Consider the following 23,103-nt stretch of genomic DNA (forward strand, 5'->3'; position numbering starts at 1 on the left):
CACTTTCGAGCCCACTTTTCAATACAGATCTTTGTGCTTTCGTTTTTTCCCCCAGTTGTTTTGAGAAAGAGGTTTTTTTTTTTTTAGCATTTGCTTGCTACTTCCTGTAAAGTAGTCTCTCTATATGTAACTTGATGTGCACTGGTCTGTTTTTATTAATTTTTACCATCCTGTGCATTTCATCAGCACTTTAAACTGCCTTCCACATCAATAGGACACTGATTGAAAATAAAGACTTAAAAACAGAATGGGGATAATTTAGAGGAGGCAGACTGATATGTGTGATACTGCAGGATTAGAGGCCAAAATCTGTGATGTAATGAGCAGATGACACACCAGACCTGGACATTGCAGACTCTATCCATACTGTGTTGACATAACAGCAGATGCCACACTATGTTCTTCTGTAAAATGGTTAATTTCACTGACATATTGATGATAATGATGTATTTTAAAATTAGTGGTTAATAAAACTGCACTCAGGGTAGTTAGAAAACCCTCTAAACATTTCAGAAGAGGGGGAGTGTGCGCTCTGGGGGCAGGTGGTTGATGCAGGTGGGTGAGTTACATATAGAAAATACTCACAGCAGCACCGAGGCCAGAAGTTTTCACATGTGACCCTCCAGGCATTTCATTCACCTCTGCTACGGCAAGTTAATACCCTGTGAGGCGAAGGTCGGGTGCTCACCTGACAGCTCTGCAGCATTAACCCACTTCCAGATCAGCTCTAATCTGACACCCGAGTAGATTATCGGCTAGGAAGGTAAAGCTATCACAGATATTATTACTCTATCAGATTATTATGCTACTTTCATAACAGTGAACACATATACAGGTGCTGAATTAGCCAGGAAACTGTAGACAGCCTGGACACAATTATAATACTATGTTGATGTAATTTGATTGGCTCAAATGATATTGAACAACATAATATAAATATGATCCAGAGAAGCTAAGTATAGAATAGTACCATCTTAATTCAAAGGAATATGTTTTACATCCTCCAGCAGTCATTTTTTTAACCACTCTGTGGTCATTTTGCATCTCATAGTTGTTCTTCTCACCTTTGATTGCATCATTTTCTCTCTTTGCAGTGATTTTGCTTGTATTTGCTTTAACTTCAGTCACATCTGTGTGATTTTTATCATATTGTAATCTTGGTCTTTTGCATGTCTTTGGCCATTTTGCCTCTCTTTTGAATCTTTTCCTCCACTGCTCAAGTCTTATTTAAGTTGTTTTGTGTCTTTCCAGGCTGTTTGATACTGCTTACTTCCATTTGTGGAAACTTGATTGGCTTTCAAAGCACTTCTGACCTATACAAATCTATTTAATCCATTGTTAGGTTTTACAGCTTTAGTTATGTGTTATTTTATAGTCAAAACAATAAATCTTCTAATAAATTGTGATTTTTTTTTTATTGTAGACATAGCTAGGCAGAGTTATACAAGTCATTCAGGTCATCTCCAGCTACAGCATTAAAATGATTTACACATATTTCCTGCCATTCTTTAATCTGTTCGCCTCGCTGTAGAGCGCTTTTGGAGCTCCAGGGCAGCAGGCGGCGTTGTTGTTTTATTCTTAAAGGCGAACAGACTTAACGGAAGAGGGTCCTTGTGCATCCTGGGTTGGAGAAAGTTAACCTAAACAAACATGGAATAACGGCCCTGAGACATTTTCCTATAATTTCACCTGGAAGTCATCATTTCTGTAGATACCGAGTGAGTTTCTCAGCATTACAAAATGCGGCTCTAACTGGAAGAGAAGAGAAATTTACCCCGGCTCAGTGGCTGCTGTTGGAACGAACACGAGGTGAAAGTCCCTTCAAATGTAACCTAATTTTAACTACCTTTCTGCAGCGTCAGATGTACAATCTGATAAGATTAATCATAAATGCCTTATTCAAATCCTTATAATCTGTTTTTCAAATCGGGGTTGATTACGAAGACTTAGTATTAACTATTTTTAGTGTAATTTAACCCAAAATGGATGCTCACGAGTCCCTTAGTACGCCTGTTTTAATGTGGGACAGCCAACGTTAAATTGTTAACCAAGGCATAAATTACATTTAATCAAAGCTACTGTGGATCAGGTGCATGCCGAAGTTACTGCTAGGCTTTAGGCTTTTATATAAAAATTTAAAAGTCTCCTAGTATCGTGTGCGTAGTTTTATAAAACCACAGAACGCCTAATTTGATAGAAAATGTAAATGAAATGTGGCAGTGTGTTTTGTTTTTTTCCCCCCCCACACATTAATATTACCTTTTTTAAAAAATAATAACACAATTTGATGAAACAAAAATATATATTTTATTGTTCTATAAAGGCAATTAAAAAATTCTGATATATTTAAATGGAAAAGTAAAGAATATTTTTATTTTGAATTAAAGAACAGTTAATGTGGCTTATCATTACAATATTAAATGTCATTATAGTTTGGTCAAACAACCACATCAACTTAATCTCTATTGTTTTTCCCTATCCCTACCTTTTTCTACAGGATGGCTTTACCCTATGTGCGACTGTGTCCCCGGCACATGAGAGCAGGCCTTCAAGTCTGTTGGTATGCAACACTCAGCAAAGCATCCAGACCCCAGGAGAAGAGTGGCAGTGATCCGGTCTTCCAGTATGTCGGCCAGCACAAAAAGCCAACCCATAAAGTGTTTGTCTGGGGCTTCAGCTTCACTGGTGCACTTGGCATCCCTACCTTTGTAGTCCCAGATAGCGGCAGGAAGAAGCCCCGCAAATACCAGCTTACTCCTTATCGCCTGGAGACTGCAGAACAGGTAAAATCGGCCGGCAGTATGATAGTCTGAGTCTTATGGGTTGGGCTTCTAAAGATTTATAAGATAGTAATTGTTATTTAGGTGTAACTTCATAAAACATCAGTCAAATCAGTTAAACTGCTGCTGCCAGTCATACCTATGTCAACAAACCATTTTATATGTCTTAAGAGAGCTTTGTAAAGCTGAACTTGCTTTCTGCTGCTGCTGTTGCAGATCTCCTCTGCTGCCTGTGGTTACGGTTTCACTCTCATCGCGTCTCCATCCAAAGATGTGACCAAACTGTGGGGCATGGGCCTGAACAAAGATTCTCAGTTGGGCTTTCAGCGCACTCAGCACGACCGCCGTAAGACAGAAACTATTTATTTCTTTAAAGATAGTTTGAGGAACATTGGATGTGAAAGAAGAATGGCTATTGGACCCATCAGGTGATGGCAATGCTATACATTGTCTGTATAAATAAGATGACCATCTGTAGCTGGTATGTTACTGTGTAAAGCCTTGTTTGAAGTTTCTTTTTTGGTAAGGATATATGTACAAGACAATACATGTGAACTGTATAGCAAGGAGGGACATAGCTTCTGGGCCTGTAAACTAGAGCCAATGCCAGAGTGCCTTAAACCTGCATTCTTTCTAATGGCCAGCAGGGGGCAACTGCTGTCTGCAAAAAGAAGCAGAGAGACAAGTAAAGAAGTACCCCAGAAATTAGGATAACTTTTACACAACTAAGGTCTGCAGTTAAGACAAACGCTGGAGGTTAAATGTTGGGGTTGTACTGGGTCACATGATCCATATGCTTAGTAGAAACTCTTCTAATGAGTTTGTGGTCTCAATCAGTAGTTCCAAGACTTACTGAATGAAGCATGGTGTTCATTTTGTAAATTATGTTTCCCATGAGAGCCACCAAAGACTTTCTGGCTTCAACAGTTTTGCTTCTCATTCGCTGAAAGCTGCCAGAAATCAATTGAATGCTCCCACTGATTTCCAAAGAGAGGATGTCTGCAAGGGAGCAAGGGAGTCCTGGGATCTAGGGATCTAGGGATGCATAATTGTGACAGGTGGAGCTTGCGTTGGTATCGGACTGTTGTGGTAAAGGGATAGCTCTACTAGAAGGGGAGGCGTTCGATGTACACGACCATCTACGTCCCAACCCTCACCCATGAATGTAAGCAGCCGAAATGAGTTTCCTCCATAGGCTGGCTGGGCTCTTTAGTCATAGTTTGTGGAGCTCTGATGTTTGGAGGGATCCCTGAATAGAGCCGCTACTCCTGCGTGTTCATTAGGAAGCCTCACGGAGGCTTTCATTTGGAGGCTTTCTGGGCACATCAGTTGGGTGAAGACCCCCACCCTGCTGGTGCAATTGTATATCTCGTCTGGTCTAGGAACACCTCGCACCCCAGTAGAAGGGACTGGAAAGTGTGGATAGAGAGAAGGACGTCTAGAATACCCTGCTTAGCCTGTTGTCAGCTTGACTGCGGATAAGTGGAAGATAATAGTGCCAGCACCGGCAATAACCATGCAAACACCTGCACAAGGCCCTAGTACAGCGGTTTGCTAATCATGATATGCAAATATCCAGACAGTGCGAGGAGGTGCTTTTGCAATTTGGCATTAAAATAAAAGAAAAGTTGATCATTGCAGTGAATTGCAACAAAGTTATTAACTGGAAAGTAACGGGTAATAAAAGCTATCCTTCCATGCCTGTGATAAGAGGGCCAGCAAAGAGGAGGCTTTTTAAAGATGTCTTTGCTTCTGTTTTCAATATCTTCTACTCCTGCTAATATATCGGGTTGATCTGAATGGCGAATACTGCAGTAAGTACCCACGCCCTCTTTAACAGTGACGTCACTGTTTTTACGTTAGAAGACCATTGCAGCGACCATAATCGGCTCTCTAGGGTTACATTTGTGAGTCAAAGCTGTCAAGTGGCTGTAATGTGTAATGTGGAAAACTAAAGTGGTAACCTGCCATAAACTATATCCATCCTTTATATATCTATAAGGGTATATATCTATCCCATATAGTCTATGGGATAGAGCTGAGGAGTGGTCTTTTTGTGTTTCTTCCATGTGTCACATTCCATTTCAGTGTTTCTCTAACAAGTTTATATTATTATTTAAGGAGCATCACTGCTATTTGTTCATGTGTCGTCTCGCCCTGTTCGTGTAGATAAGAGCTACGACTACGTGTTGGAGCCGTCCCCGGTGGCCCTGCCTCTCGTCGAGCCTCTGCAGACCAGAGTGGTTCAGGTTGCATGTGGCCGGGCTCACTCTCTGGTCCTCACTGACCGAGAGGGAGGTAAGAGACGCACACCTTCCGCACCAGCCTAAATCCAAACCCACAAAAAGCTGCGGAGCATGTCGTCCCCCCCCCTGTAGAAACCTTTCAGCCACCTGTCACACCATGTGTCCATTTACATCATCCACCCACCGCCAACCAAAAATGAATCATTATCAGGCAGCTGTTACAGCTCATGCAGAAAGCTCATTAAGGTCTTCTGGTACATTCAGTAAATTAGCAGACTGATGTTCCAACACGCGTTTTACTTCATTCAAATCCTAATTTGTGAAAAGGCTTTTTGCCACTTTTGGTTGCCAGCCAGAATCATTTCTGTTTTTTAATTTAAATGGGCTTTTATTGTGTTTTGTTAAATTGCAGAGTGCTTTGTTGTGATGTTGTTTTAACTGGTGGTAATTTGCTGGTAGACATTTACTCCCAAGATTTGTGAGGCTAGTTTCTGACAAAAGAAAGATGTGTCACGGCTAACACAGTGCGATCCACTGCGGTGCGTTGTTTTAAAGAGTACTGCAGCTGATATTTTAGATTTTTCTGACATGAGTATTTATGCAGTTATCTAAATTACTTGTATTTTAAGTGGTCACAAGTCATAAAAACGGCATGTATAAAATCATCTTGCAAGTTTCTGCTAGCCTGGTGCACCTGTTTGCAGAGCATACAAAAAAATTTTAAGGTGGCGTTTAATTCTGTTCTGTTAAACTCAGACTATCTCTTTTTTAAACCTTAGTTTAAACAACATAGCAGATTGTTGTTGCTACTAAGTGTAATCAATGTATTAAAGTCACTAATCTTACAGCTTTTCATGACATGTACTGCAGAGTCCATTAAAGCTTTTAAAAACAACTTTATCTAAAACACTTTGAGCTTCTCAGGTGTTTCTTATTTATTTGAGAATCAGTTTTTATTGAGGTAGAGTGGGACACATGCAATATATTGTTATATAATATCATGTCTAAAATTAAAAAATGAGTAATTCATTTACACAAAAATGACAAAAATTGGATAATTGAAATGTTTTAGAAATGTTAATAAATTAAACAATTAAATTCAAAACAATTTTTTTTATATGCCAAATCACATCAACAGTCACCTCACAAGGTGGTTTATGTTGTGTAGTAAAAACACAATAATACAGAGAAAATCCCAACAGTCAGTGTCCCTGTTTGAGCAAGCACTTGGTGACAGTGGGAAGGAAAAACTCCCGTTTAACAGGAAGATGCTTCCGGTAGAACCAGGCTCAGGGAGGGGCGGCCGTCTGCCATAACTGGGGTGAGGGGAGGGAGTGGGAACAAAAGATACACTGTGGAAGAGAGCCAGAGATGAATAATAACTGATTAAATTGAAGTAAACAGTAAGATGGCTCAGATAAACTAGTCTTAATCATTAATATGACTTTACACGATGTGTCCTCTCACCCTCACACTCCTCTCTCTGTTCTGTCCTTTTCTCTAGTTTTCAGTATGGGCAACAACTCCTATGGCCAGTGTGGAAGGCGGATAGTTGAAGATGAAGTCTACAGGTGTGTCTTTCTGCATTCTGCTGTTGGTGAAATACACCAGCAATTTTCTGATGTCACAGAGAAACCAGCAGGTTTTGGCAATTTCATCTGGAGGCATCTTTGGTCTCTATTGAAGCTTTTATTTTGGAAGACCGCCTTTTCGATTGAAGCCTATCCCAGGTGTCACAGGGTGAGAGGCTGTTTATCCTGCACAGGTCTCCAGTCTATAGCAGGGCTAACACAGGAAGACAGACAATCATTCAGACTCACATTCACACCTATGGCTAATTTAGAATCAGCCACTAACAGTACATGCATGGAGGAGCCACACAGGCCCGGGGAGGGCATGTAGGCTCCCCACATTAACCTGATAGCTTTTTCTGCTATAGCTGTGACTTCTTCTTTAAATATAGCTTCAAATGTATGTAGAAAACTGAAAATGTCACCTTGGGCTGTGACCCTCGCTTTGGAAATCACTGCTCTAACTATCGAAAACTCCCTTTGCTCTTTGCCTTGGGTACACATGCTGGTGGGAGGTTAAAGGAAGGCTGGCATGCTGCTGCGATCTCCTGGAGGCACTGCTATGCTTGGGTGATGAATCGGTCATTTCTCTTTCTTGCGTTTCAACAGTGGCAGTCACATCATTCACAAGATAGAGGGCTTCAGCAGCAGGGTCATCCAGGTGAGTGCAGGCTGTGTCTGAGCAGTGATGACAGACGGTTTTTCTGTCTCATTTCCCTCCCTTTCCAAACATTTGGTTGCTTCACATCCTGTCCAGATCCAGATTATTTTAAGCATGCTAACACCTGCCCAGTACGCGTATTAAAATGTCATTTGGTGCTGTTGCTACACTAATCACCACCTCTCAGGAGTCCATTCATTAAATTAGTCTTTTTTTTTCATGAGGTTGTTACTTGAATCGTATCTTTCCTGATGGATTAATTGAGCATTTGGCTTAATGTGACACCAACCACTGTGAAGTTAATGTGTGTTTTATTACTTTTCCCAGGTGGCATGTGGGCAGGACCACAGCCTTTTCCTCACAGAGACAGGAAAGGTGTTCGCCTGTGGATGGGGTGCAGATGGACAGACGGGTCAGTGCGCGTCGCATGCCATGAAACTCGGCATCCACTAACCTTGAACACCAAAAATTATAAAGAGAAAAAAGTGATCTTTACTACAGTGGACATTTCTGCTTCAGTAGAGTGGCTTTTAACATATAACATTAACAGCGATGTGTTCATACACATACATTCAAGCTGAACAGCAGAAAAATGAACAGTTTAGTAAATCAAAACAAAATTATTGCCAAGTTTCTCTTTTTCTTGGGGGGCGCTGCTGTGTTTCCAGTTAGTATCACTATCAAGAACAACTACATAAACTACATTATACATACTTTATACCACTGATAATGATACCAATGCTAGCTGGTATGCAGTTATCTGCTTTTTAGGCACTTCAGGTAAAACCTGCTGGAGCCAACTTCAATCTCTGATTGTTTTTGAAGGTTTAGAGTTAGAATTGGCCCCTGTTGTTTTGTTTCTAGGGAGCCAGAAAAGCCCTCATGTGGTTTAAAAGGGTGGAACGTCAAGTTACCTGCTAATGATAGCCAGCTTATGACATTGGCTGATTAACAAGTGGCTACTTAAAGCTAAATAACAGGCTAACAAAGCAGAATTAAGTTCACCAAAACTGAAGCACAGACTTACTGGATGATTTGTACCACCTAGCCAGCCTCTAGTAGCCATCAGATGAACTCCACGTTGGCATTGATTTTAAGCCCCGGTTGCTGCTAAATAAAGACGTTTATTTGTAAGATTTTCACTTTTAATAATTTTCTGGAGACATTTGCTGACTGCAGCGTCTCATATTCCAGGGCTGGGGCACCACAACATCAGTTCCAGTCCGGTGGAGGTGGGAGGAGATCTAGCCGGGGTGGAAGTGCAGCAGATCAGTACATATGGGGACTGCAGCCTGGCTGTTTCCAAAGATGGGCAGCTGTATGGATGGGGCAACTCCGAATACAGGCAGCTGGCCTTTGTCACACAGGCTACACAGGTGAGGGGAACTGATGGTGCCTGAACAGCTCATGTGTTCAGGCTCATGTGGCTGGTTGAAGCCTCTGCCTGGTTCCATTTCCACCTGTCACTCATCTGTCCACACCGTCAGAGCGAAGCAGCTCACTTTACTATAGCCACTATTTTTTTTTCTTTCTTTTTTCACATTTTTTAGAACTGAACTGAAGAACAAATTTCAGAGAAATTTGTTGTTAAATGTTCATAAGATTGTGCCGACAAATAGTCCTAATATAAGGCTGTCCTGTTGAGCACTGCGGGTGATCAGGATTCATAAAGAGTCCAGTAAAAAGGAAAAAGTTCACAGTGTGATGAATTATATCCTGTAGTTTCACAATCAAACAATCATCAGATGAAAGCCTAAAAAGTTCAACAGTGCCAGAAATGACTTTATTAGATCCCCTAAACTATGAAAACACTGGCATAGAGGAGTCTGACTACACGAGACGGGCAGAGATTGACGTGACTTTAATGTACAAACTGGTCTCTGATTTAAATCAAAGAGAAAAAAGGTTAGCTGAGTTGAGCATTGAGTTTACTAAGTTTACCGATCAGTTTTAAAGCAGCGTGTTAAATATGGAGAAAAAAGAGGAAAACCACAGAGAAGATTCATGGATGTAGTGAAGGAGGGCAGAGAGTTGGTGAGACTGAAGGATGATGCAGGAATAGGGTGAGATGGAGGCAGGTGATTCGCTGTGGTGACCCCACAACTGAAAGAAGAAAAGAAAGGATTACTTTTAAAGCATGTGTGGGTCTGTCCCCACACATGCTCTTTCTGGCTGTTCCAAGTTGAGCTTAAATCCAAAGATGATCAAGCTTTTGCCATCAGATGATGGTTGTCTTACAAAACAAACTTGCAGAATTAAGCTTTATCTCCTTTTATCGTTACTAAAGACACATTTTTATAGATTTGTGTTCAGTTTTCTTGTGTTTTTTCTCTGATAAATTGCTTCATAGCTTTTTTGTACTATTCACTCGCTGGGCCCACGTCCTCATTTGAGGTTTGACAGTGTTTTAGTGGATAAAGGTGAATGACTTGGACATGAATTTAGCTGCGGTTTGGTGGAAGGCCTTGAATGGGACTGGCAGCGACTCCCTGGCCTTGCAGATCCCCATTTACTAAAAATAAGTGAAGGGAGGGTGAGGCATGTAAACAAGAACAAACACCTTGTAGAACTGGGGGAACCTATATAGATGAGAACCGGACGGAGCGTGTTTGGATGTGTGGTCCCGCTCCTGAAATTCAGATACTTTTTCTCCATTAACTATGCTGACCTTTCATTTATTGAGTGTTTCTTCTGCATGTCTTATCCTGATCTAATGTCTGGCTTTCTGTTTTGAATTTAGTAATCTGCTTTTGTTTGCTGTTAAAACACTTTGTAAACCTGCATTTTTAAAGATGCTGGACAAATAACTTTAAAACTTATACTTGGTGTGTCACAAAGACTGAATTAATGTGCATTAATGTGAAGCTAAGCAGTTAACTAATTGCATTACATTACATTGCACTATGAAGCTGTTTTCCCATCAGCTGTTGAGCCCATCAGCTCTGAACTTTCCTAGATGTTCCCCAAAGAGCCTCAAGTGAGAACGCAACTTTCCAATTTAACTTTCGCAGTTAAATTGGACATTAAACGTCCTTTAACTTGCCATCTTCTTAGCACACAGTCTGAGAGATGTCAGATTAAGCCCATGTGAGAATACAGCAGGTTGTCTGGCGTGTTACCGGCTGGAGTCCTCCCTCCTGCACATTTTACACATGAAGCACTCTTTTCTAAATCACAGGAAGTAATGTCAGTAGAGAGAGGACTCTGACGCAGGCTGTCTTGTCTTCTGCCTGTAAGAAATGTCAGCCTTACGCACAGTCTCCACTTGATTCTCAAAGCGTCGTCCAAAGTTGAGTATTTATGTGTAAATGCTACCTCTACTGCATGCTGCAGTTTGAATGCAGAACTTTTGCCTCTAACTGAAACTGTTTTTAGTCCTTAGAACTAAAGTGCAGATGTCTAATCGCTTAGTAAATGATTTCAGGAACATATTTTCAATCAGATGTATAAAATGAGCATGTTTGGACCAAAAGGAACTTGTAGAAGTTGACTTATTGCCTTTAATGATTTGTTCGTAATTCTTGGATGAGGCCAAAGCTTTGGAGGAAAAGACAGAAAGCAGAGAGACTAAACTCAACGTTTACTCGATTATTCATATAGATATATCTATTATTCATTTTTCTTTTGTTTATTTTTCAGATGAACTCTCCTCGTCATCTCCCTCTGAAAGGCTGCGGAAAGGTGGTTCAGGCAGCGTGTGGAGGCACACAGGTGGCCATACTCAACGGTCAGTTCACACAATCAAACAGAAAAAATAACAAAAGCGGACGATTTGTGTCGGAAAAGTTTCCTTTACATTGTCTGGCTTGTAGGATTAAAAATGCATTTTCTAATTTGAGTCTTCAGTTTGAGTCTAGAGCAGTCGCTCCACACGTGACCTCTCGGTGGCATCGCTCAGCACAGTTTTGGATGTCTGGCTTCCAGTTTGATTCCTGTCATGTCTGGCTTGTTTGTTCATTTACCTTTTTGCCGTGGTGGCAGACTGTGACTAACTGTTTCAGGTAAACATCAGTGTACCGTGCTAAAACTGAGCTTTTACTCATCCTTGGAGCGGTGGGTGGTTTGTTTCCGTCAGTGTTGAGTCAACCGGCAGGCTGATTTCCAATAAATTCTTCCTGACTGAGTGACACATTTCTGGTCCTATTTTTAGACATTTTTGGGGAAAAGTAGCTTCCTTCCACTTTTACTCGATCAGACTTGCACATTACATGTTAGATATAACACTCTTCATTATTGGTGATTATGAATGCAGAATGAAAGCTATATAAAACCTTCAGCTGTACATAAGTGTAAAATTGTGCAGGTTGTTTGTGCTGCCATTTTTTGCCTTACATATTACTCCCAGTAAAGAGGTCCTATGATCGTATTGGCTGTTTAGTCCATTTTCCCATCTTCTATACTCCTGAATAAAAAATAATGAGGCTGTGTTGAATATTAGGTTATAAAACTATAAAGCCTTGAAGCATTTTGGGTGAACATTCAGGGGGGTCAAAAGGTAAGATTCCTCTAGCCCGAGGGGACAGATGACATGTACGTTTCATTTAGTCTTTGGTGACTTTTAACATTTATCATGTGGCAGCTTTATAAAATGATGGTTAGGGTTTATGTGAATAAAGGCAGCTCTTATTTAAAGATGTTTATACTACTACTGATAATAGCCAGCTTGCTGTCTTCATCAGTCATGTTTTTGGTTCGTTGCTGTTGAGAAGAATCTGTTACCATACCATACCACCTTTATTTATAAAGCACTTTAACATAAAACCAGAGTTCACAAAGTGCTGTACATGCTAATAGCATAAGTAAAGAAAATTAAAATGAGATAAGATAAAATAAATAACTAAAAAACTAAAATAAATTGAAACATGTTAAAACAAATTGAGTCAACCCCTCTAATCAATGCCAAAGGCTTCAGCGAATAAATATGTTTTAAGAAGACTTTTAAATTCAGAAAGAGAAGAGGCCTGCCTAACATGCAAGGGTAGATCATTCCACAACTTTGGAGCAACTACAGCAAAAGCACGATCACCTTTAAATTTATACTTAGTTTTCGGTACCTTAAGGAGCTGCTGATTGGCGGACCTAAGCTATGGTCTGCTATCTGGTCTTGCTATCTGTACCATTTCAGCCCTGCACACAGGACAGTAATCCTAACAGTGACCCGCTGTTGGTGGGATGTCAGTAAATTCAAATAAAGTGGATACATTTATAATAAATTATAAAAAACAGACATTGGGTGGTTGGGTGTGAACTTCCTGGACTTTCTAGTCAAATAATATTTTTGCTGTATAGAAGAGAGTACTGGGTCAGCTACACGTTACGTCTGCAGGAGCTCCTCGATCATGGAGACCTATGCCACGAAGCTCTCGGTGACAGTTTTTGTGCTGATGTTAATGCCAGAGGTGGTTTGGACCTCTGCAGCAAAGCGTTGGAGACTTTTACGCACTCAGTGACCTCGCTCGTAACTATGTTGCTAATTTGTGATAATGCCGCTTATGGACTGAGGACCAGGAGGGAAGAAACTCCAAAGACTGAACTGTAACAGTTACAGGACTACGCTTGAATTCAGAGAGCTCTTTAGAACGAGCCGTTCTGTCAGATTGTTGTAAAAGAACGGGTCGTAGTTTTGTCATATGTGTAGCTTTTTCTTCTTGTCGAGCTCTAAAGTCCGGTATTTGTGTCTTTCCAGACAAAGGAGAGGTGTTTGTGTGGGGCTATGGCATCCTTGGAAAAGGCCCCAAACTGTCAGAGTCTTCGACCCCAGAGATGATTCCCCCGACACTGTTTGGACGGTCTGAGTTTAACCCCTCAGGTGTTGTCTCCAGGATCAGATGTGGCCTCAGCCATTTTGCTGCAGTGACAGGTATGCGCACAGAAAAGACACAAACTCTCCACGTCAAATCAGCATCACATCCTGACCTGCACAGTGATGCTTCTTTACAATATTCCTACTTTATTGCTCAGATTTCTGCTTTTTTTTTTGAGCCCAGATAAGAAATGGAAGAATAAAACTCGCAGTGCAGTTGCTGCAGTCTCAGGTGCTTAGAAAGAGGCGGACGTGCCCGCTGGGGGAACAGTTTATCCCTGAGTGATTGGGTGATGTAGTGTTTATGGCGCTGAAATGAAAAAGTCTGTCTCGTCTTGTTTTTGTCGCTGAAACACTGGACTGGAAACATCTCTTTTGTCAGGTTTTATTAGTCCGAGGCTGAGGCTGTAACCAGCCAACGGCACTAAAACTCAGACTGAGTTTTGTGGAGTTTAGTGAGTACAAGGGTAACTTGTAACTGATTTTTAAAAAGTTATTGTAGGGAGGACCAACTGCATGTGTGAAAAGAGACGTTAAGACTCCAGACGGAGCTGCGCAAAGCTGAGTGAATAAATCTAATGAATCAAAGAGGTGAGGTTTCTGAATACGCTGCACTGATCTGCCCATTGTCAGCCTGACCTGTGTGACTGCACTGCTGTGTCAGAAAGGTGCTCTCTTAATCCAGAAGGAAGTCTTTAACAGCAGAAGAACAAGCACAGTGGCTCAGTGGTTAGCCGCTCCCTCAGAGCATAAAGGTCCTGTGTTTGATTCCACAGAGAAAAGCCCGGGGTGGTAGTTTGATCTTAAGTGTGTATATAAAAAAAAACACTGTTGAACTGTAACATAGGGAGGGACTAACAGTAAGTAGGTCTTGATAAGTATTAACTTCTACCTACTCTCAGACCAAAACAAGCAGTATAACAATACAGCTCATCAGCACGACTCTTTAGGCTCACACTTTAGGAAACATATGAAGCACTGGGAGCTCATTAGCCAGACTTTGCTTCATAACTGAAGCACAGAAATTTTCCCTTAATTTACAGAAACTGTAAACAAAGCAGAAAAGTTTAAATAGTGAAGAAAAACAGGAAGATTTCTTTCTTTTTTCCTTTTAATTGAATACTGCCAATAAAAGATGATCAATGTGTTACTGACTTCCTTTGGTGTATTAGAGGCTACAGGTGACATCTTCCTCTTCTGGAGTTTTCACAAACCATCCAGAGGTCTGAATGGTTTGGATAAATTCTCCAAAACTGACTGAAGTGCTTACTGAGAACTAGTAACTGCTTTTTAATTAATTCAGGACCTGTTACACTCTGATTTCAGCTCTACCTTTTTATTCTTGTACATATCTGAGTTCCTATTAATCCTTGGTACTGTGCTTCAGTTCATCTTCTGGTCTGATCGGATGCGTTTGAAGAGTAGGTGGAAAGAGCCTGAACTGTGTAGCTGAGACGAGCACATTCAGGGTGTCCACGGTTCATTAGCTGAAGTTGAATATCAAGGATATGTTTGGGAGTTGTGTTATTTTAAGTGACAAACCTCTTTCTCATCTGTGGATATTGTATCATCGGTGGGTTGTGTGTAACCTTTTAATGTAGTTTTCCTATCTTGAAGCATTGGCAGATATCGTTGGTGTTCGTGTTTATGTCTTTGTTGCATTTGCTGCTATGTTGCTGGGTTTTTGTTTGTTTTTGTTTTTTACTGGGAAGCAATGCAGGAATCTGCATCATCAACCATGTGCACAAAGCAGTGATGCATTTGTAGAACTATCAGTGCTCAAAGAGACTATTCCAAAAACTGTAATAAAAAATATATGTATATTTTGGGATGTGTTAGGCCAACTAACACATCCTGTGACGAAGCAGCTTTTTATGAATCTGAACTGTCGTGTAGAAAACTGAGTATTTATAGTATGTAAATTGAAGCTGACATTTGACAAACAAATAAATAATGTAATCAAGACGAGCTTCTTTCATCTTCGCCTCCTTGCAAAAGTTAAGCCTTTTCTCTGCTTCAGAGATTAATTGGCCGACTGCAGCTAGTCCAAAACGCTGCAGCACGGCTCCTAACTGAGACATGCAAGCAGGATCACATCTCCCATACTTGCATCATTACATTGGCTACCAGTCAGCTTTCGAATTGATTTTAAAATTTTAACACTTGTTTTTAAGACATTACATGGCCAAGTCCTTAAATATGATGCTGATCTCCTAACCCGGTATTCTCCCACAAGATCCTTGAGGTCTGCCGACCAAATGCTTTTGGTTGTCCCAAGGTCGAGGTTAAAACACGGAGGAGACCGGGCATTTGCCGTGACTGCTCCTAAATTACGGAACTCATTGCTCTTGCATATCAGGACTTCTCCAACACTGGAGACTCTCAAAAGCCGTCTAAAGACCCACTTTTACTCTCTGGCTTTTAAATCAAAATGAGTCTGTTCCTATTGTTCTTTCCATGATTCTATTTTTTCTTAATCTATATTCTATTTTATTTGGTACGTCTTTATTATTGTACAGTACTTTGGTCAACAACTGTTGTTTTAAAAGTGCTATATAAATGAATAAACTTGAAACTTGTTGTTATTACATTACTGCTCCATGCTTCATCCTTCTAATCTGTGGTCACAGCTTACTGATATTTATTTTATTATTATTTATTTAAATGTCTGCTTTACAGATCGGGGTGAGCTCTTCGTGTGGGGGAAGAATGTGAGGGGTTGTTTGGGCATCGGGAAGAAAGACGACCAGTACTTCCCGTGGCGGGTAAGACACTGATTCAGTATTAGTCATCTAAGCAAAGAGAAAACCATGCAGCTGAGCGTCTATTTTTGACCCACTTCTTCTTCCTTTGGATCAAAATAAATGCTTTTTCCTTATACTTGTGTCATCTGTATTCTGGGGAAAATTTTGTGTGCTTTAAGTAGAGAAAAGTGCGGTTGTCTGTGTGTGAAGGTGTTATAAAATATTCGCTACCTGTATGCTCCCTGTTGAGATTTTCAATTTAAGTCTGCAGACTTTATCAGCACGTCCTCTCGAGACATTTTAACAGGATTTGGAAACACTGACACACTTCTTGTCAGTGTTGCACATTGTGAAATCCTGGGTCACGTACAAAAGAAAGAACATAGATAAACCCTCTGTCCTCGCTGTATGTGCAGTAAAAGCACAGAAACTGCACGTCTTCCTTCCTTCCATTTTATGTTGTTGTTGACTTCCTTCTTGTGGGTTATTTTTCCACCTCAGGTGACTGTACCAGGCCAAGTGGTGGATGTAGCGTGTGGCGTTGACCACATGGTGGCGCTGGCGAAGTCCCTCCTGTGAGCCTCCTGTCCTCACCAGCGGTGGATTAAGCCTGGATGTTTGGGCCGAGGCCTCCCGCTGACCTTCGGCTGCCCCGGAGAGCCGACTGGAGGCTCGGTCTGGAGCCGCGAAGCCAGCTGCTCTCCACGGGCGGTGGACCCGGTCACGCGCTGACGTCAGCGGAGGGCAGAGCGGATGATTGCGCAGCAAACTTCCACTGACACTGCTCACTTTATGCTTTATTCTTAAGGTCATGTGGGAAAGACATCCAAGCCTCATTCTATCACAACTAGAGCTCAAACGAGTCGTCAATTAATTGATTTTTCAGTGACTCTGTGACACTGTGGTGGGAAAAACGGTGAATCTTTCTGTGAAAATTTGCTCTTTTTAAGAATACACTGAACATGTTTGGCTTCTGGACAAAATGAGACATTGGATGTGGTCACTGTGGACTAAAAACTGAACTTTTATAGACTAAACAGCTCTTCTGCACACAGTGATTATAAAAATAAACGTTAGCTGCAGCTGTATACCTATTGTTTTGTCCCTGTCACTCGTGTTCTCACCAACTTCGATGTGGTTCTAACTTTAATTTTCTCTCACGTGTGACTCATTTGCTGCCACACTGGAGAAACAACAGGAAAAACGTGGCCGGTGAAGCGCGCCATCGACACTCGTACGGTTTGGGTTTACTTCAAACATTATGCAGCAGCGCTTTAAATCTCTGCGGCACGATAAAATATTTGTAAAACACTGCAGCTGTTGAAAAGCCAATGACAGCAAAACAATCCACAGAAATGATTATCTCCCTGCTAACTGCAAATAGAGGTGAAGGCACTCAGCCCGAGGGAGAAAACAAGTTTCGAGGAATCAATTTTACAACCCGAGCTCCCGTGTCATCGGTCGCGCCCGCACGTTCTGCATACGCGAGCAGCGAAAATCTACAGCAACTACAATCGTGTCGCGCTGACAGGGTGAGAGGATGCTGATTGTAGGAGTGTCGGGGCTGAAAAGTGGCTGCTGATGGCTGTAAAATGAAATAAGAGGAACAATTTGCTTCGTTGTGTCTGCTTTTCCCGTGAAAATCACTGAATGGCAAAGAAGCGATTGGCTTTTTATATCCTAAATCAAAATAAATTCATTTTTTTTTGTTGATGTATTAGACTTAAAAAAAACTCTTCATTTCTGATTAATTCTATGCAAGTTTCTTCACAAAAACTCTTCATATTTTTCTCATATATGAAATGTTACAGTGGTGGTTGCTCATAATAAAAGGCCAGAGTTTTAAATGATGCAGTCTGCACATGTGTAGAGCTTTCCTGGGAGCTATTTTCCTATTCTTCGAGGTCGTGGAGAGGCAGCGTTGTCATGTGGTTTATGGTTTGACCCTTCTTGACCACTGGGGCCTTTCTATGTAGAGTTTGCGTGTTCTTCCTGTCCCTGTGTGGGTTTCCTCTTGCAGACTGAACGCATGCTTCTTAGGACAATTGGCGATTCTAAAATTGACCAAAGTGTGGACGTGAGAGTAAGCAGTTGTGTTTTTGTTAGCCCTGTCTTTGTAAAAGGCTGGCAACCTGTTCAGGAAGCACCCCACCTCGTGTGTGACAGTTTTATTTATATTGCGCCAAATCACAAGTAACAGTCACCTTAAGGTGCTTTATATTGTAAGGCAGCGGTCCCCAACCCCCGGGCCTCGGACCGGTACCGGTCTGTGAGTCGTTTGGTACCGAGCCGCGAGAGTTGAGGCTCAGGTGTGAAATGTATAGTTTTCAGGGTTTTTATCGGTTTTCAGGGTTTTTATCGGTTTTCAGCGTTATTTTGTTATCGTTTTTATTGTTTACTCAGTTTTCCTCTGTCTTTTCACGTGTGTTATGAATAAATGTTCTTTTTTTCGGTACCGGTACTAGTTTTATTTTGTTGTATTTACCCGCGACACCTTAAAGGCCGGTCTGTGAAAATATTGTCGGGCATAAACCGGTCCGTGGCGCAAAAGAGGTTGGGGACCGCTGATGTAAGGTAAAGTCCCTACAATAATACAGTGGAAACTCCAACAATCATATGACCCCCTCCCTATGACCAAGCGCTTTGACGACAGTGGGAAGGAAAAACTCCCTTTTTTAATACGAAGAAACCTCCCGCAGAACCAGCCCTGGGGAATGGTAGCAGTCTGCCACGACCAGTTGGGGACAATGGGAGAAAGACATACAGCTGATGGGTAAATAATTCTGCATTAAACCCTATTTTGAGCCTACAGAGTGGCTGATGCTGCATTTATACTTTGGCTTGGTCTGGTTACATTTCTCTGCAATTTTGCTGCCTAAAGTTGGCAGACGAGTTCCTGTTTTTGAGTTTATCCATCCTTTTTTGGACTGTACTGAATGGATGCAATGTGTGGTTACATTTTTAGGAAGGTGCACGTCATATGAAGTATCAGTTACGATAAGCCTAAATTTAAAGAAACAAATCCTGTTTGAGATTTGTGACACCAGTGCACTGCACGTCTTCCTTCACTACATCCACAAATCTTCTCTGACTTCCTCTTTTCCTCCTGCCTGGAAGTTTCGTCATCAAGGTACGAGTCACAAATTGGATGCACTCACAACCTGCTCCTGAAACACATATACACTTTTCAACATGTATGCAGTCTCCCTTATTTAACAATACATCTATCATATAAACATGTAAGAGTCAGGATAATATTAAAGCTGAAACAGCTGCTTGTTTACTCATAAATGATAAATGCTCCCATGCTGCCTTCCTTCCTACCTCACCCCCAGCTGATTGCTCGCCCTGTTTCTTCCTGTTTAAAGGGAGTTCTTCCTTCACACAGTCGCCAAGTCCTTGCTCACAGGGGATCGTCTCATTGTTTGGGCTTCTTTCTAATATTGATGGGTTTAAAAAGTATTATAATATAAAGGGCACTGTTGTAGTTATTTGGGACTATATAAATAAAATTGAATTGAACACATTTTAAAGGACTGTAATTCCAGCTAAAGGAGGCGGCGATTAATTGGTCCACCTCCAGTTTACATTGTAACATTTGTATCAAGTTTGAATCTGCAGAGCTAATAGTTAAAAGGTTTAATTGCTGGAATGTTGGCTAATTTAAAAATAAATCTATTACTTAAAACATGACAGCGATAAAACCCCAGACTCATATAAAGAATAACTGACTGTGGCTGTATTTCCAACACATGTTCTAGACTAAATTTTGTGTGTTTAAAAATGTAATCAAAGCAACTGGCAAACTGTGACTAATTTTAATCGTTGTGTAGTCTTATCCGTTCACCTGACTATTAAATGGCACATCTTTGTTTTCTATACAGTGAAACAAACTTCGGTTTAGAAAACAGGTGAATTGGTAGGAAAGAAAGACTTGTAAGAAATGAACCCATAAAATTAATTGTTACCTGATTTGATCCGACTCCTCACACGTGCTCTTTAAGCTGATTTTTAACCTCGACTCTTAACTCGGGTTTCCTGATATCAACATGATGGACACTTTAATTCTCACAGAACACGGAGTATTGCTGAAGTCAGCCCGATGTGCACTGCTTTGCTTTGTTCTCTTTGCTGAGCTCTTGTATTCTGGGCCATTTATCATTATGACAACTTGACGGCCCTCTGAAGAGCCCGGAAATGTATTTACGCAAAATTACAGAGTGAGCATAAAACGTACGACCTGCGACCGTCTGCAGAGCAGGATTTGAGAACGTGCAGGAGAAGCTTCGGTTTGCAAAACTTCATTCATCACTTTTAATATCCCATTCAAATTATGAGATGAGTTGACCCATATCTGGTGTTTAGGAGGAGGCATTATTTCACAGATGCACCTGTAGAACAGTGAGAAGGGTCCGCATGATTCTTGTCACAGTTGGTGACAGCATCATGGAGATTAACTTGGTCAATCCCAAACAAGTTTGCTTAGTCATGAACAATTTACCAGGTGCAGCACTAATGTCTGTGATGATGCTGAACCAAAATTATGCATGTACTTTTCTTAGCTGTCATGGAGAAGGCTTTACCGATGCAAGCTCGGTTACCATTTTCCCATATCAGGTTTTTTCGTCACAGGAAGACGGTAGAGACACAGTTTTTGTGTCTGGTTCTTTACCTTCTGAAAGCTGCACTGTGTTCTGCATATGCCCTTCAACTCTAACCTCACCCTAACCAAATTTGAGGCTTCAAAAGACACATGACACTGAATATAATGAACCACATCCAGTCTTATGCTTGATAACTAGATGCCGCAAACATCTCTGCAATTGAAAAAAGTACAGTGTGTGATTCGTTGGTCAATATTGCAGGGAAATGTAAAAGAAATGTGTTTTATTACCCAGAAGCCCTGTAAGGTGACACCCGTGTGTGTGTTGTGATTCAAGTGCCCCGTAGGAAAATGTGTGGTGGTTGTTGCCATTACAGCCTGGTCTAGATGAAGCGCTGACTCACTGCTGTTAATGAGTCGCCCGTAAAGTTTAGATTTGTCATTTCTGTGGGTGGAGATTTCCCACCATGCGACCTTGCAGCTCTGCACAATGAAAGTGATGCATTTCAATTAGCGGCACTGAGATGCCTCTCTGTTTGACTTATAGCTCGCAATTTTAATCTTTGTGAGTGGGAGCTGAGGAGCAAGCAAGCGTCTCCACCGCATGTCAGTGAACTGCCGTGCCGAGCAGCGTGAGATTATGTAAGGTGTAAAATGATCATGATGAGTGGAAACACTAACACACTGTGTCTGCTCCTATAACCCCGCTCTGCAGAGAGGGTCTCTGCAGCTGGATGAGCCCTCCTCCCCTTCTGTGTGCTGAAGTAGAGGAGAGGAGGTGGTGGTGTGGGGCCCACCCATGCAGAGCAACAAGGGCCTGGCTGTTCTCTGCTTTGTTTACTCAGGTCAGATAATACAGACAACTGATATACCTGCAGTCTTCCCTGCTGTCAATTGCTGTCCATTTTCTGCAGGCTGGAGTGGAGCGTGGGCATTGTGGAAGAAAAAGCCCAGCAAGGAAGACAGAGACCAAGAGAAAGGTAGGGTGTGCACTAATGTGTTTTCTGTGTTTAAGTTCTAATTTAAATCAGATCATTCATCTATAGATCATTCATTATAGCACCTGTGTGGGCTAGCATCAAGTTCAAAGAATGGAAGAGTGGGGTGAGAGGAGAGCAATGAACTTTTTAAAAAAATATATAGATTTTAGCCACAGACTATATATATAAGATGGATGTAGGTTTCCAGGTCTGAAAAGTAAAGCCAGTGAGGAAGTGCATTCTTTGAAATGGCCAGTAGGAGGCTCCCGTTGCAAAAAGAAGTCCATTTCTTATAGAAATCAGTGAGAAAACTGCCTTTGTTTTATAACTTTATAAACACTTATTAGTGTCAGTAATGTTGATCCACCTATAAATCATGAGCCTAAATAGCGGCTCATTACAGTATGATGAGGTTTTCCCTACACTGGCTCAGATTAGGCGGGAACACTTGAGCCTTGGGTTTATATCTTTGTTTTGTGTAGCTTAAGTCTCTCATGTGATCAGCAGCTAATGGCTCGTGATGAGCTGATAACAAACATTAGATGTAACCTGAAGACTGTACATAAAAGATGGAGATATTTGGCTTTGAGCGGAGTGTGCACCCTTCTGATGTCACAGCGGATGTTAGCTTTGTGCGCTACGTCATGTGTACAGCCTATGACACTGTGACCATTTGACAACCTGTAGGCTTTGGCACCTTTGAGCTGCCGACACGTGTAAGCCTGTAAAATCTTGCCATTTTTCCCTTCTCCGTATATTCTCCACAAAAGTGGGAATTTTCAGAGGAAATCTTCCAGTACTGCTACTCAAAATGGCACGTTTTGGTGTTTTGTTGTGGTCTGTATCCTTTTACTCTCTACATAGACATTTAGGTGTTGGGCTGTACTAGACTGACTTTCCTGACATCAGAAATTAGTTATAGAAATGTGAAGCTAGAAGTGAGAATCCAAAGTGACTACATTTCATGCTCTGGGGGGCATAAATGTACAGGCATATTTCACAGAATCTGTCCTAACTTTCCTTCTTACAAAGGAAATATAAAGAAAGTTTTACTTTTGAGAAAAGGGCTGAAACATTGCCCAAAACATCCCAAATTGTCTTCTCTGAAGACATTTTCTGAGATAGCAGATCATAAAGGAAGGATCATGGAGTTACAAAAACCATTATGACTCATAGTCTAGGATTATAATGATCTTCAGAGTTGCCGATCTTTATTTTTTTAAATATATATTTATTAACCCTCAGAGTGTGTCACACCCCAGAGAGGGTTTGAAAATCGTCTTTTCACCAGTGGAAAACAAACCCCTGCTGGAGCGCTGTCGTAGTGATGCAACAAAGACTGTTGATGAAAATCTCGATAGCATCACTGCTGCTGTTTGCGCTTGGTGGGTCATTGCAGGCACACGACTGGCGTCTTTCACTTCTGGTCTGCACGATGTTTGTTTTTCAGATTACACGCAGCAGTGCCGCATGTCGTAAATGCAAAAATAAAAGCTAGTGATTTTAGAAGCGACTGAATCATCAAGTACTTAGTTTTTCACACATTGCTTCTCATTTGGGCTTCATTTTTCTTAATTGGTGTGATATGTCATGCGTTGTTGTATTTAACTAATTTTAAGACCTGCAAAGGACAATTTTAATGTTTGTTTTTTTATTTTTATGTCCTGATATGCCCATTTATGCTTCTCTTTCAGAGAACAGAAGTTGGTCATAAC

The 23,103-nt window shown here is 41.2% G+C and overlaps 1 protein-coding gene across 3 annotated transcripts; it reads left to right on the forward strand.

Annotated features, from left to right (window-relative positions):
• Positions 1–1,555: 1,555 nt before the first annotated feature.
• Positions 1,556–22,476, forward strand: rcc1l (RCC1 like). 3 transcript variants are annotated; one of them, XM_085173754.1, is made up of 13 exons: positions 1,556–1,718; positions 2,498–2,783; positions 2,997–3,126; positions 4,950–5,078; positions 6,531–6,597; positions 7,207–7,258; positions 7,586–7,670; positions 8,453–8,634; positions 10,898–10,985; positions 12,945–13,118; positions 15,741–15,826; positions 16,307–18,038; positions 18,386–22,476. In XM_085173754.1, exons 2-12 carry the CDS (start codon positions 2,499–2,501, stop codon positions 16,382–16,384), a joined length of 1,356 nt encoding a protein of 451 aa, XP_085029880.1. In that variant the 5' UTR covers positions 1,556–1,718; position 2,498; the 3' UTR covers positions 16,385–18,038; positions 18,386–22,476. The 3 variants fall into 3 exon arrangements, with proteins under 3 accessions (XP_085029880.1, XP_085029878.1, XP_085029879.1); XM_085173752.1 differs by having other exon boundaries at positions 1,562–1,809; XM_085173753.1 differs by having other exon boundaries at positions 1,562–1,809; positions 16,307–22,476.
• The last annotated feature ends 627 nt before the right edge of the window (positions 22,477–23,103 follow it).

Source organism: Neolamprologus multifasciatus, chromosome 10, assembly GCF_963576455.1.
Source record: "Neolamprologus multifasciatus chromosome 10, fNeoMul1.2, whole genome shotgun sequence".
NCBI lineage: Eukaryota > Metazoa > Chordata > Actinopteri > Cichliformes > Cichlidae > Neolamprologus > Neolamprologus multifasciatus.

What these genes read in the sequence shown, in the direction of transcription:
- rcc1l (XM_085173754.1), top strand. Translation starts at nt 2,499, where the DNA reads ATGGCTTTACCCTATGTGCGACTGTGTCCCCGGCACATGAGAGCAGGC. An exon ending in CCATTTTGCTGCAGTGACAG is followed by an intron (nt 13,119 to 15,740) that starts GTATGCGCACAG and finishes TCTGCTTTACAG; the next exon opens with ATCGGGGTGAGCTCTTCGTG. An exon ending in ACCAGTACTTCCCGTGGCGG is followed by an intron (nt 15,827 to 16,306) that starts GTAAGACACTGA and finishes TTTCCACCTCAG; the next exon opens with GTGACTGTACCAGGCCAAGT.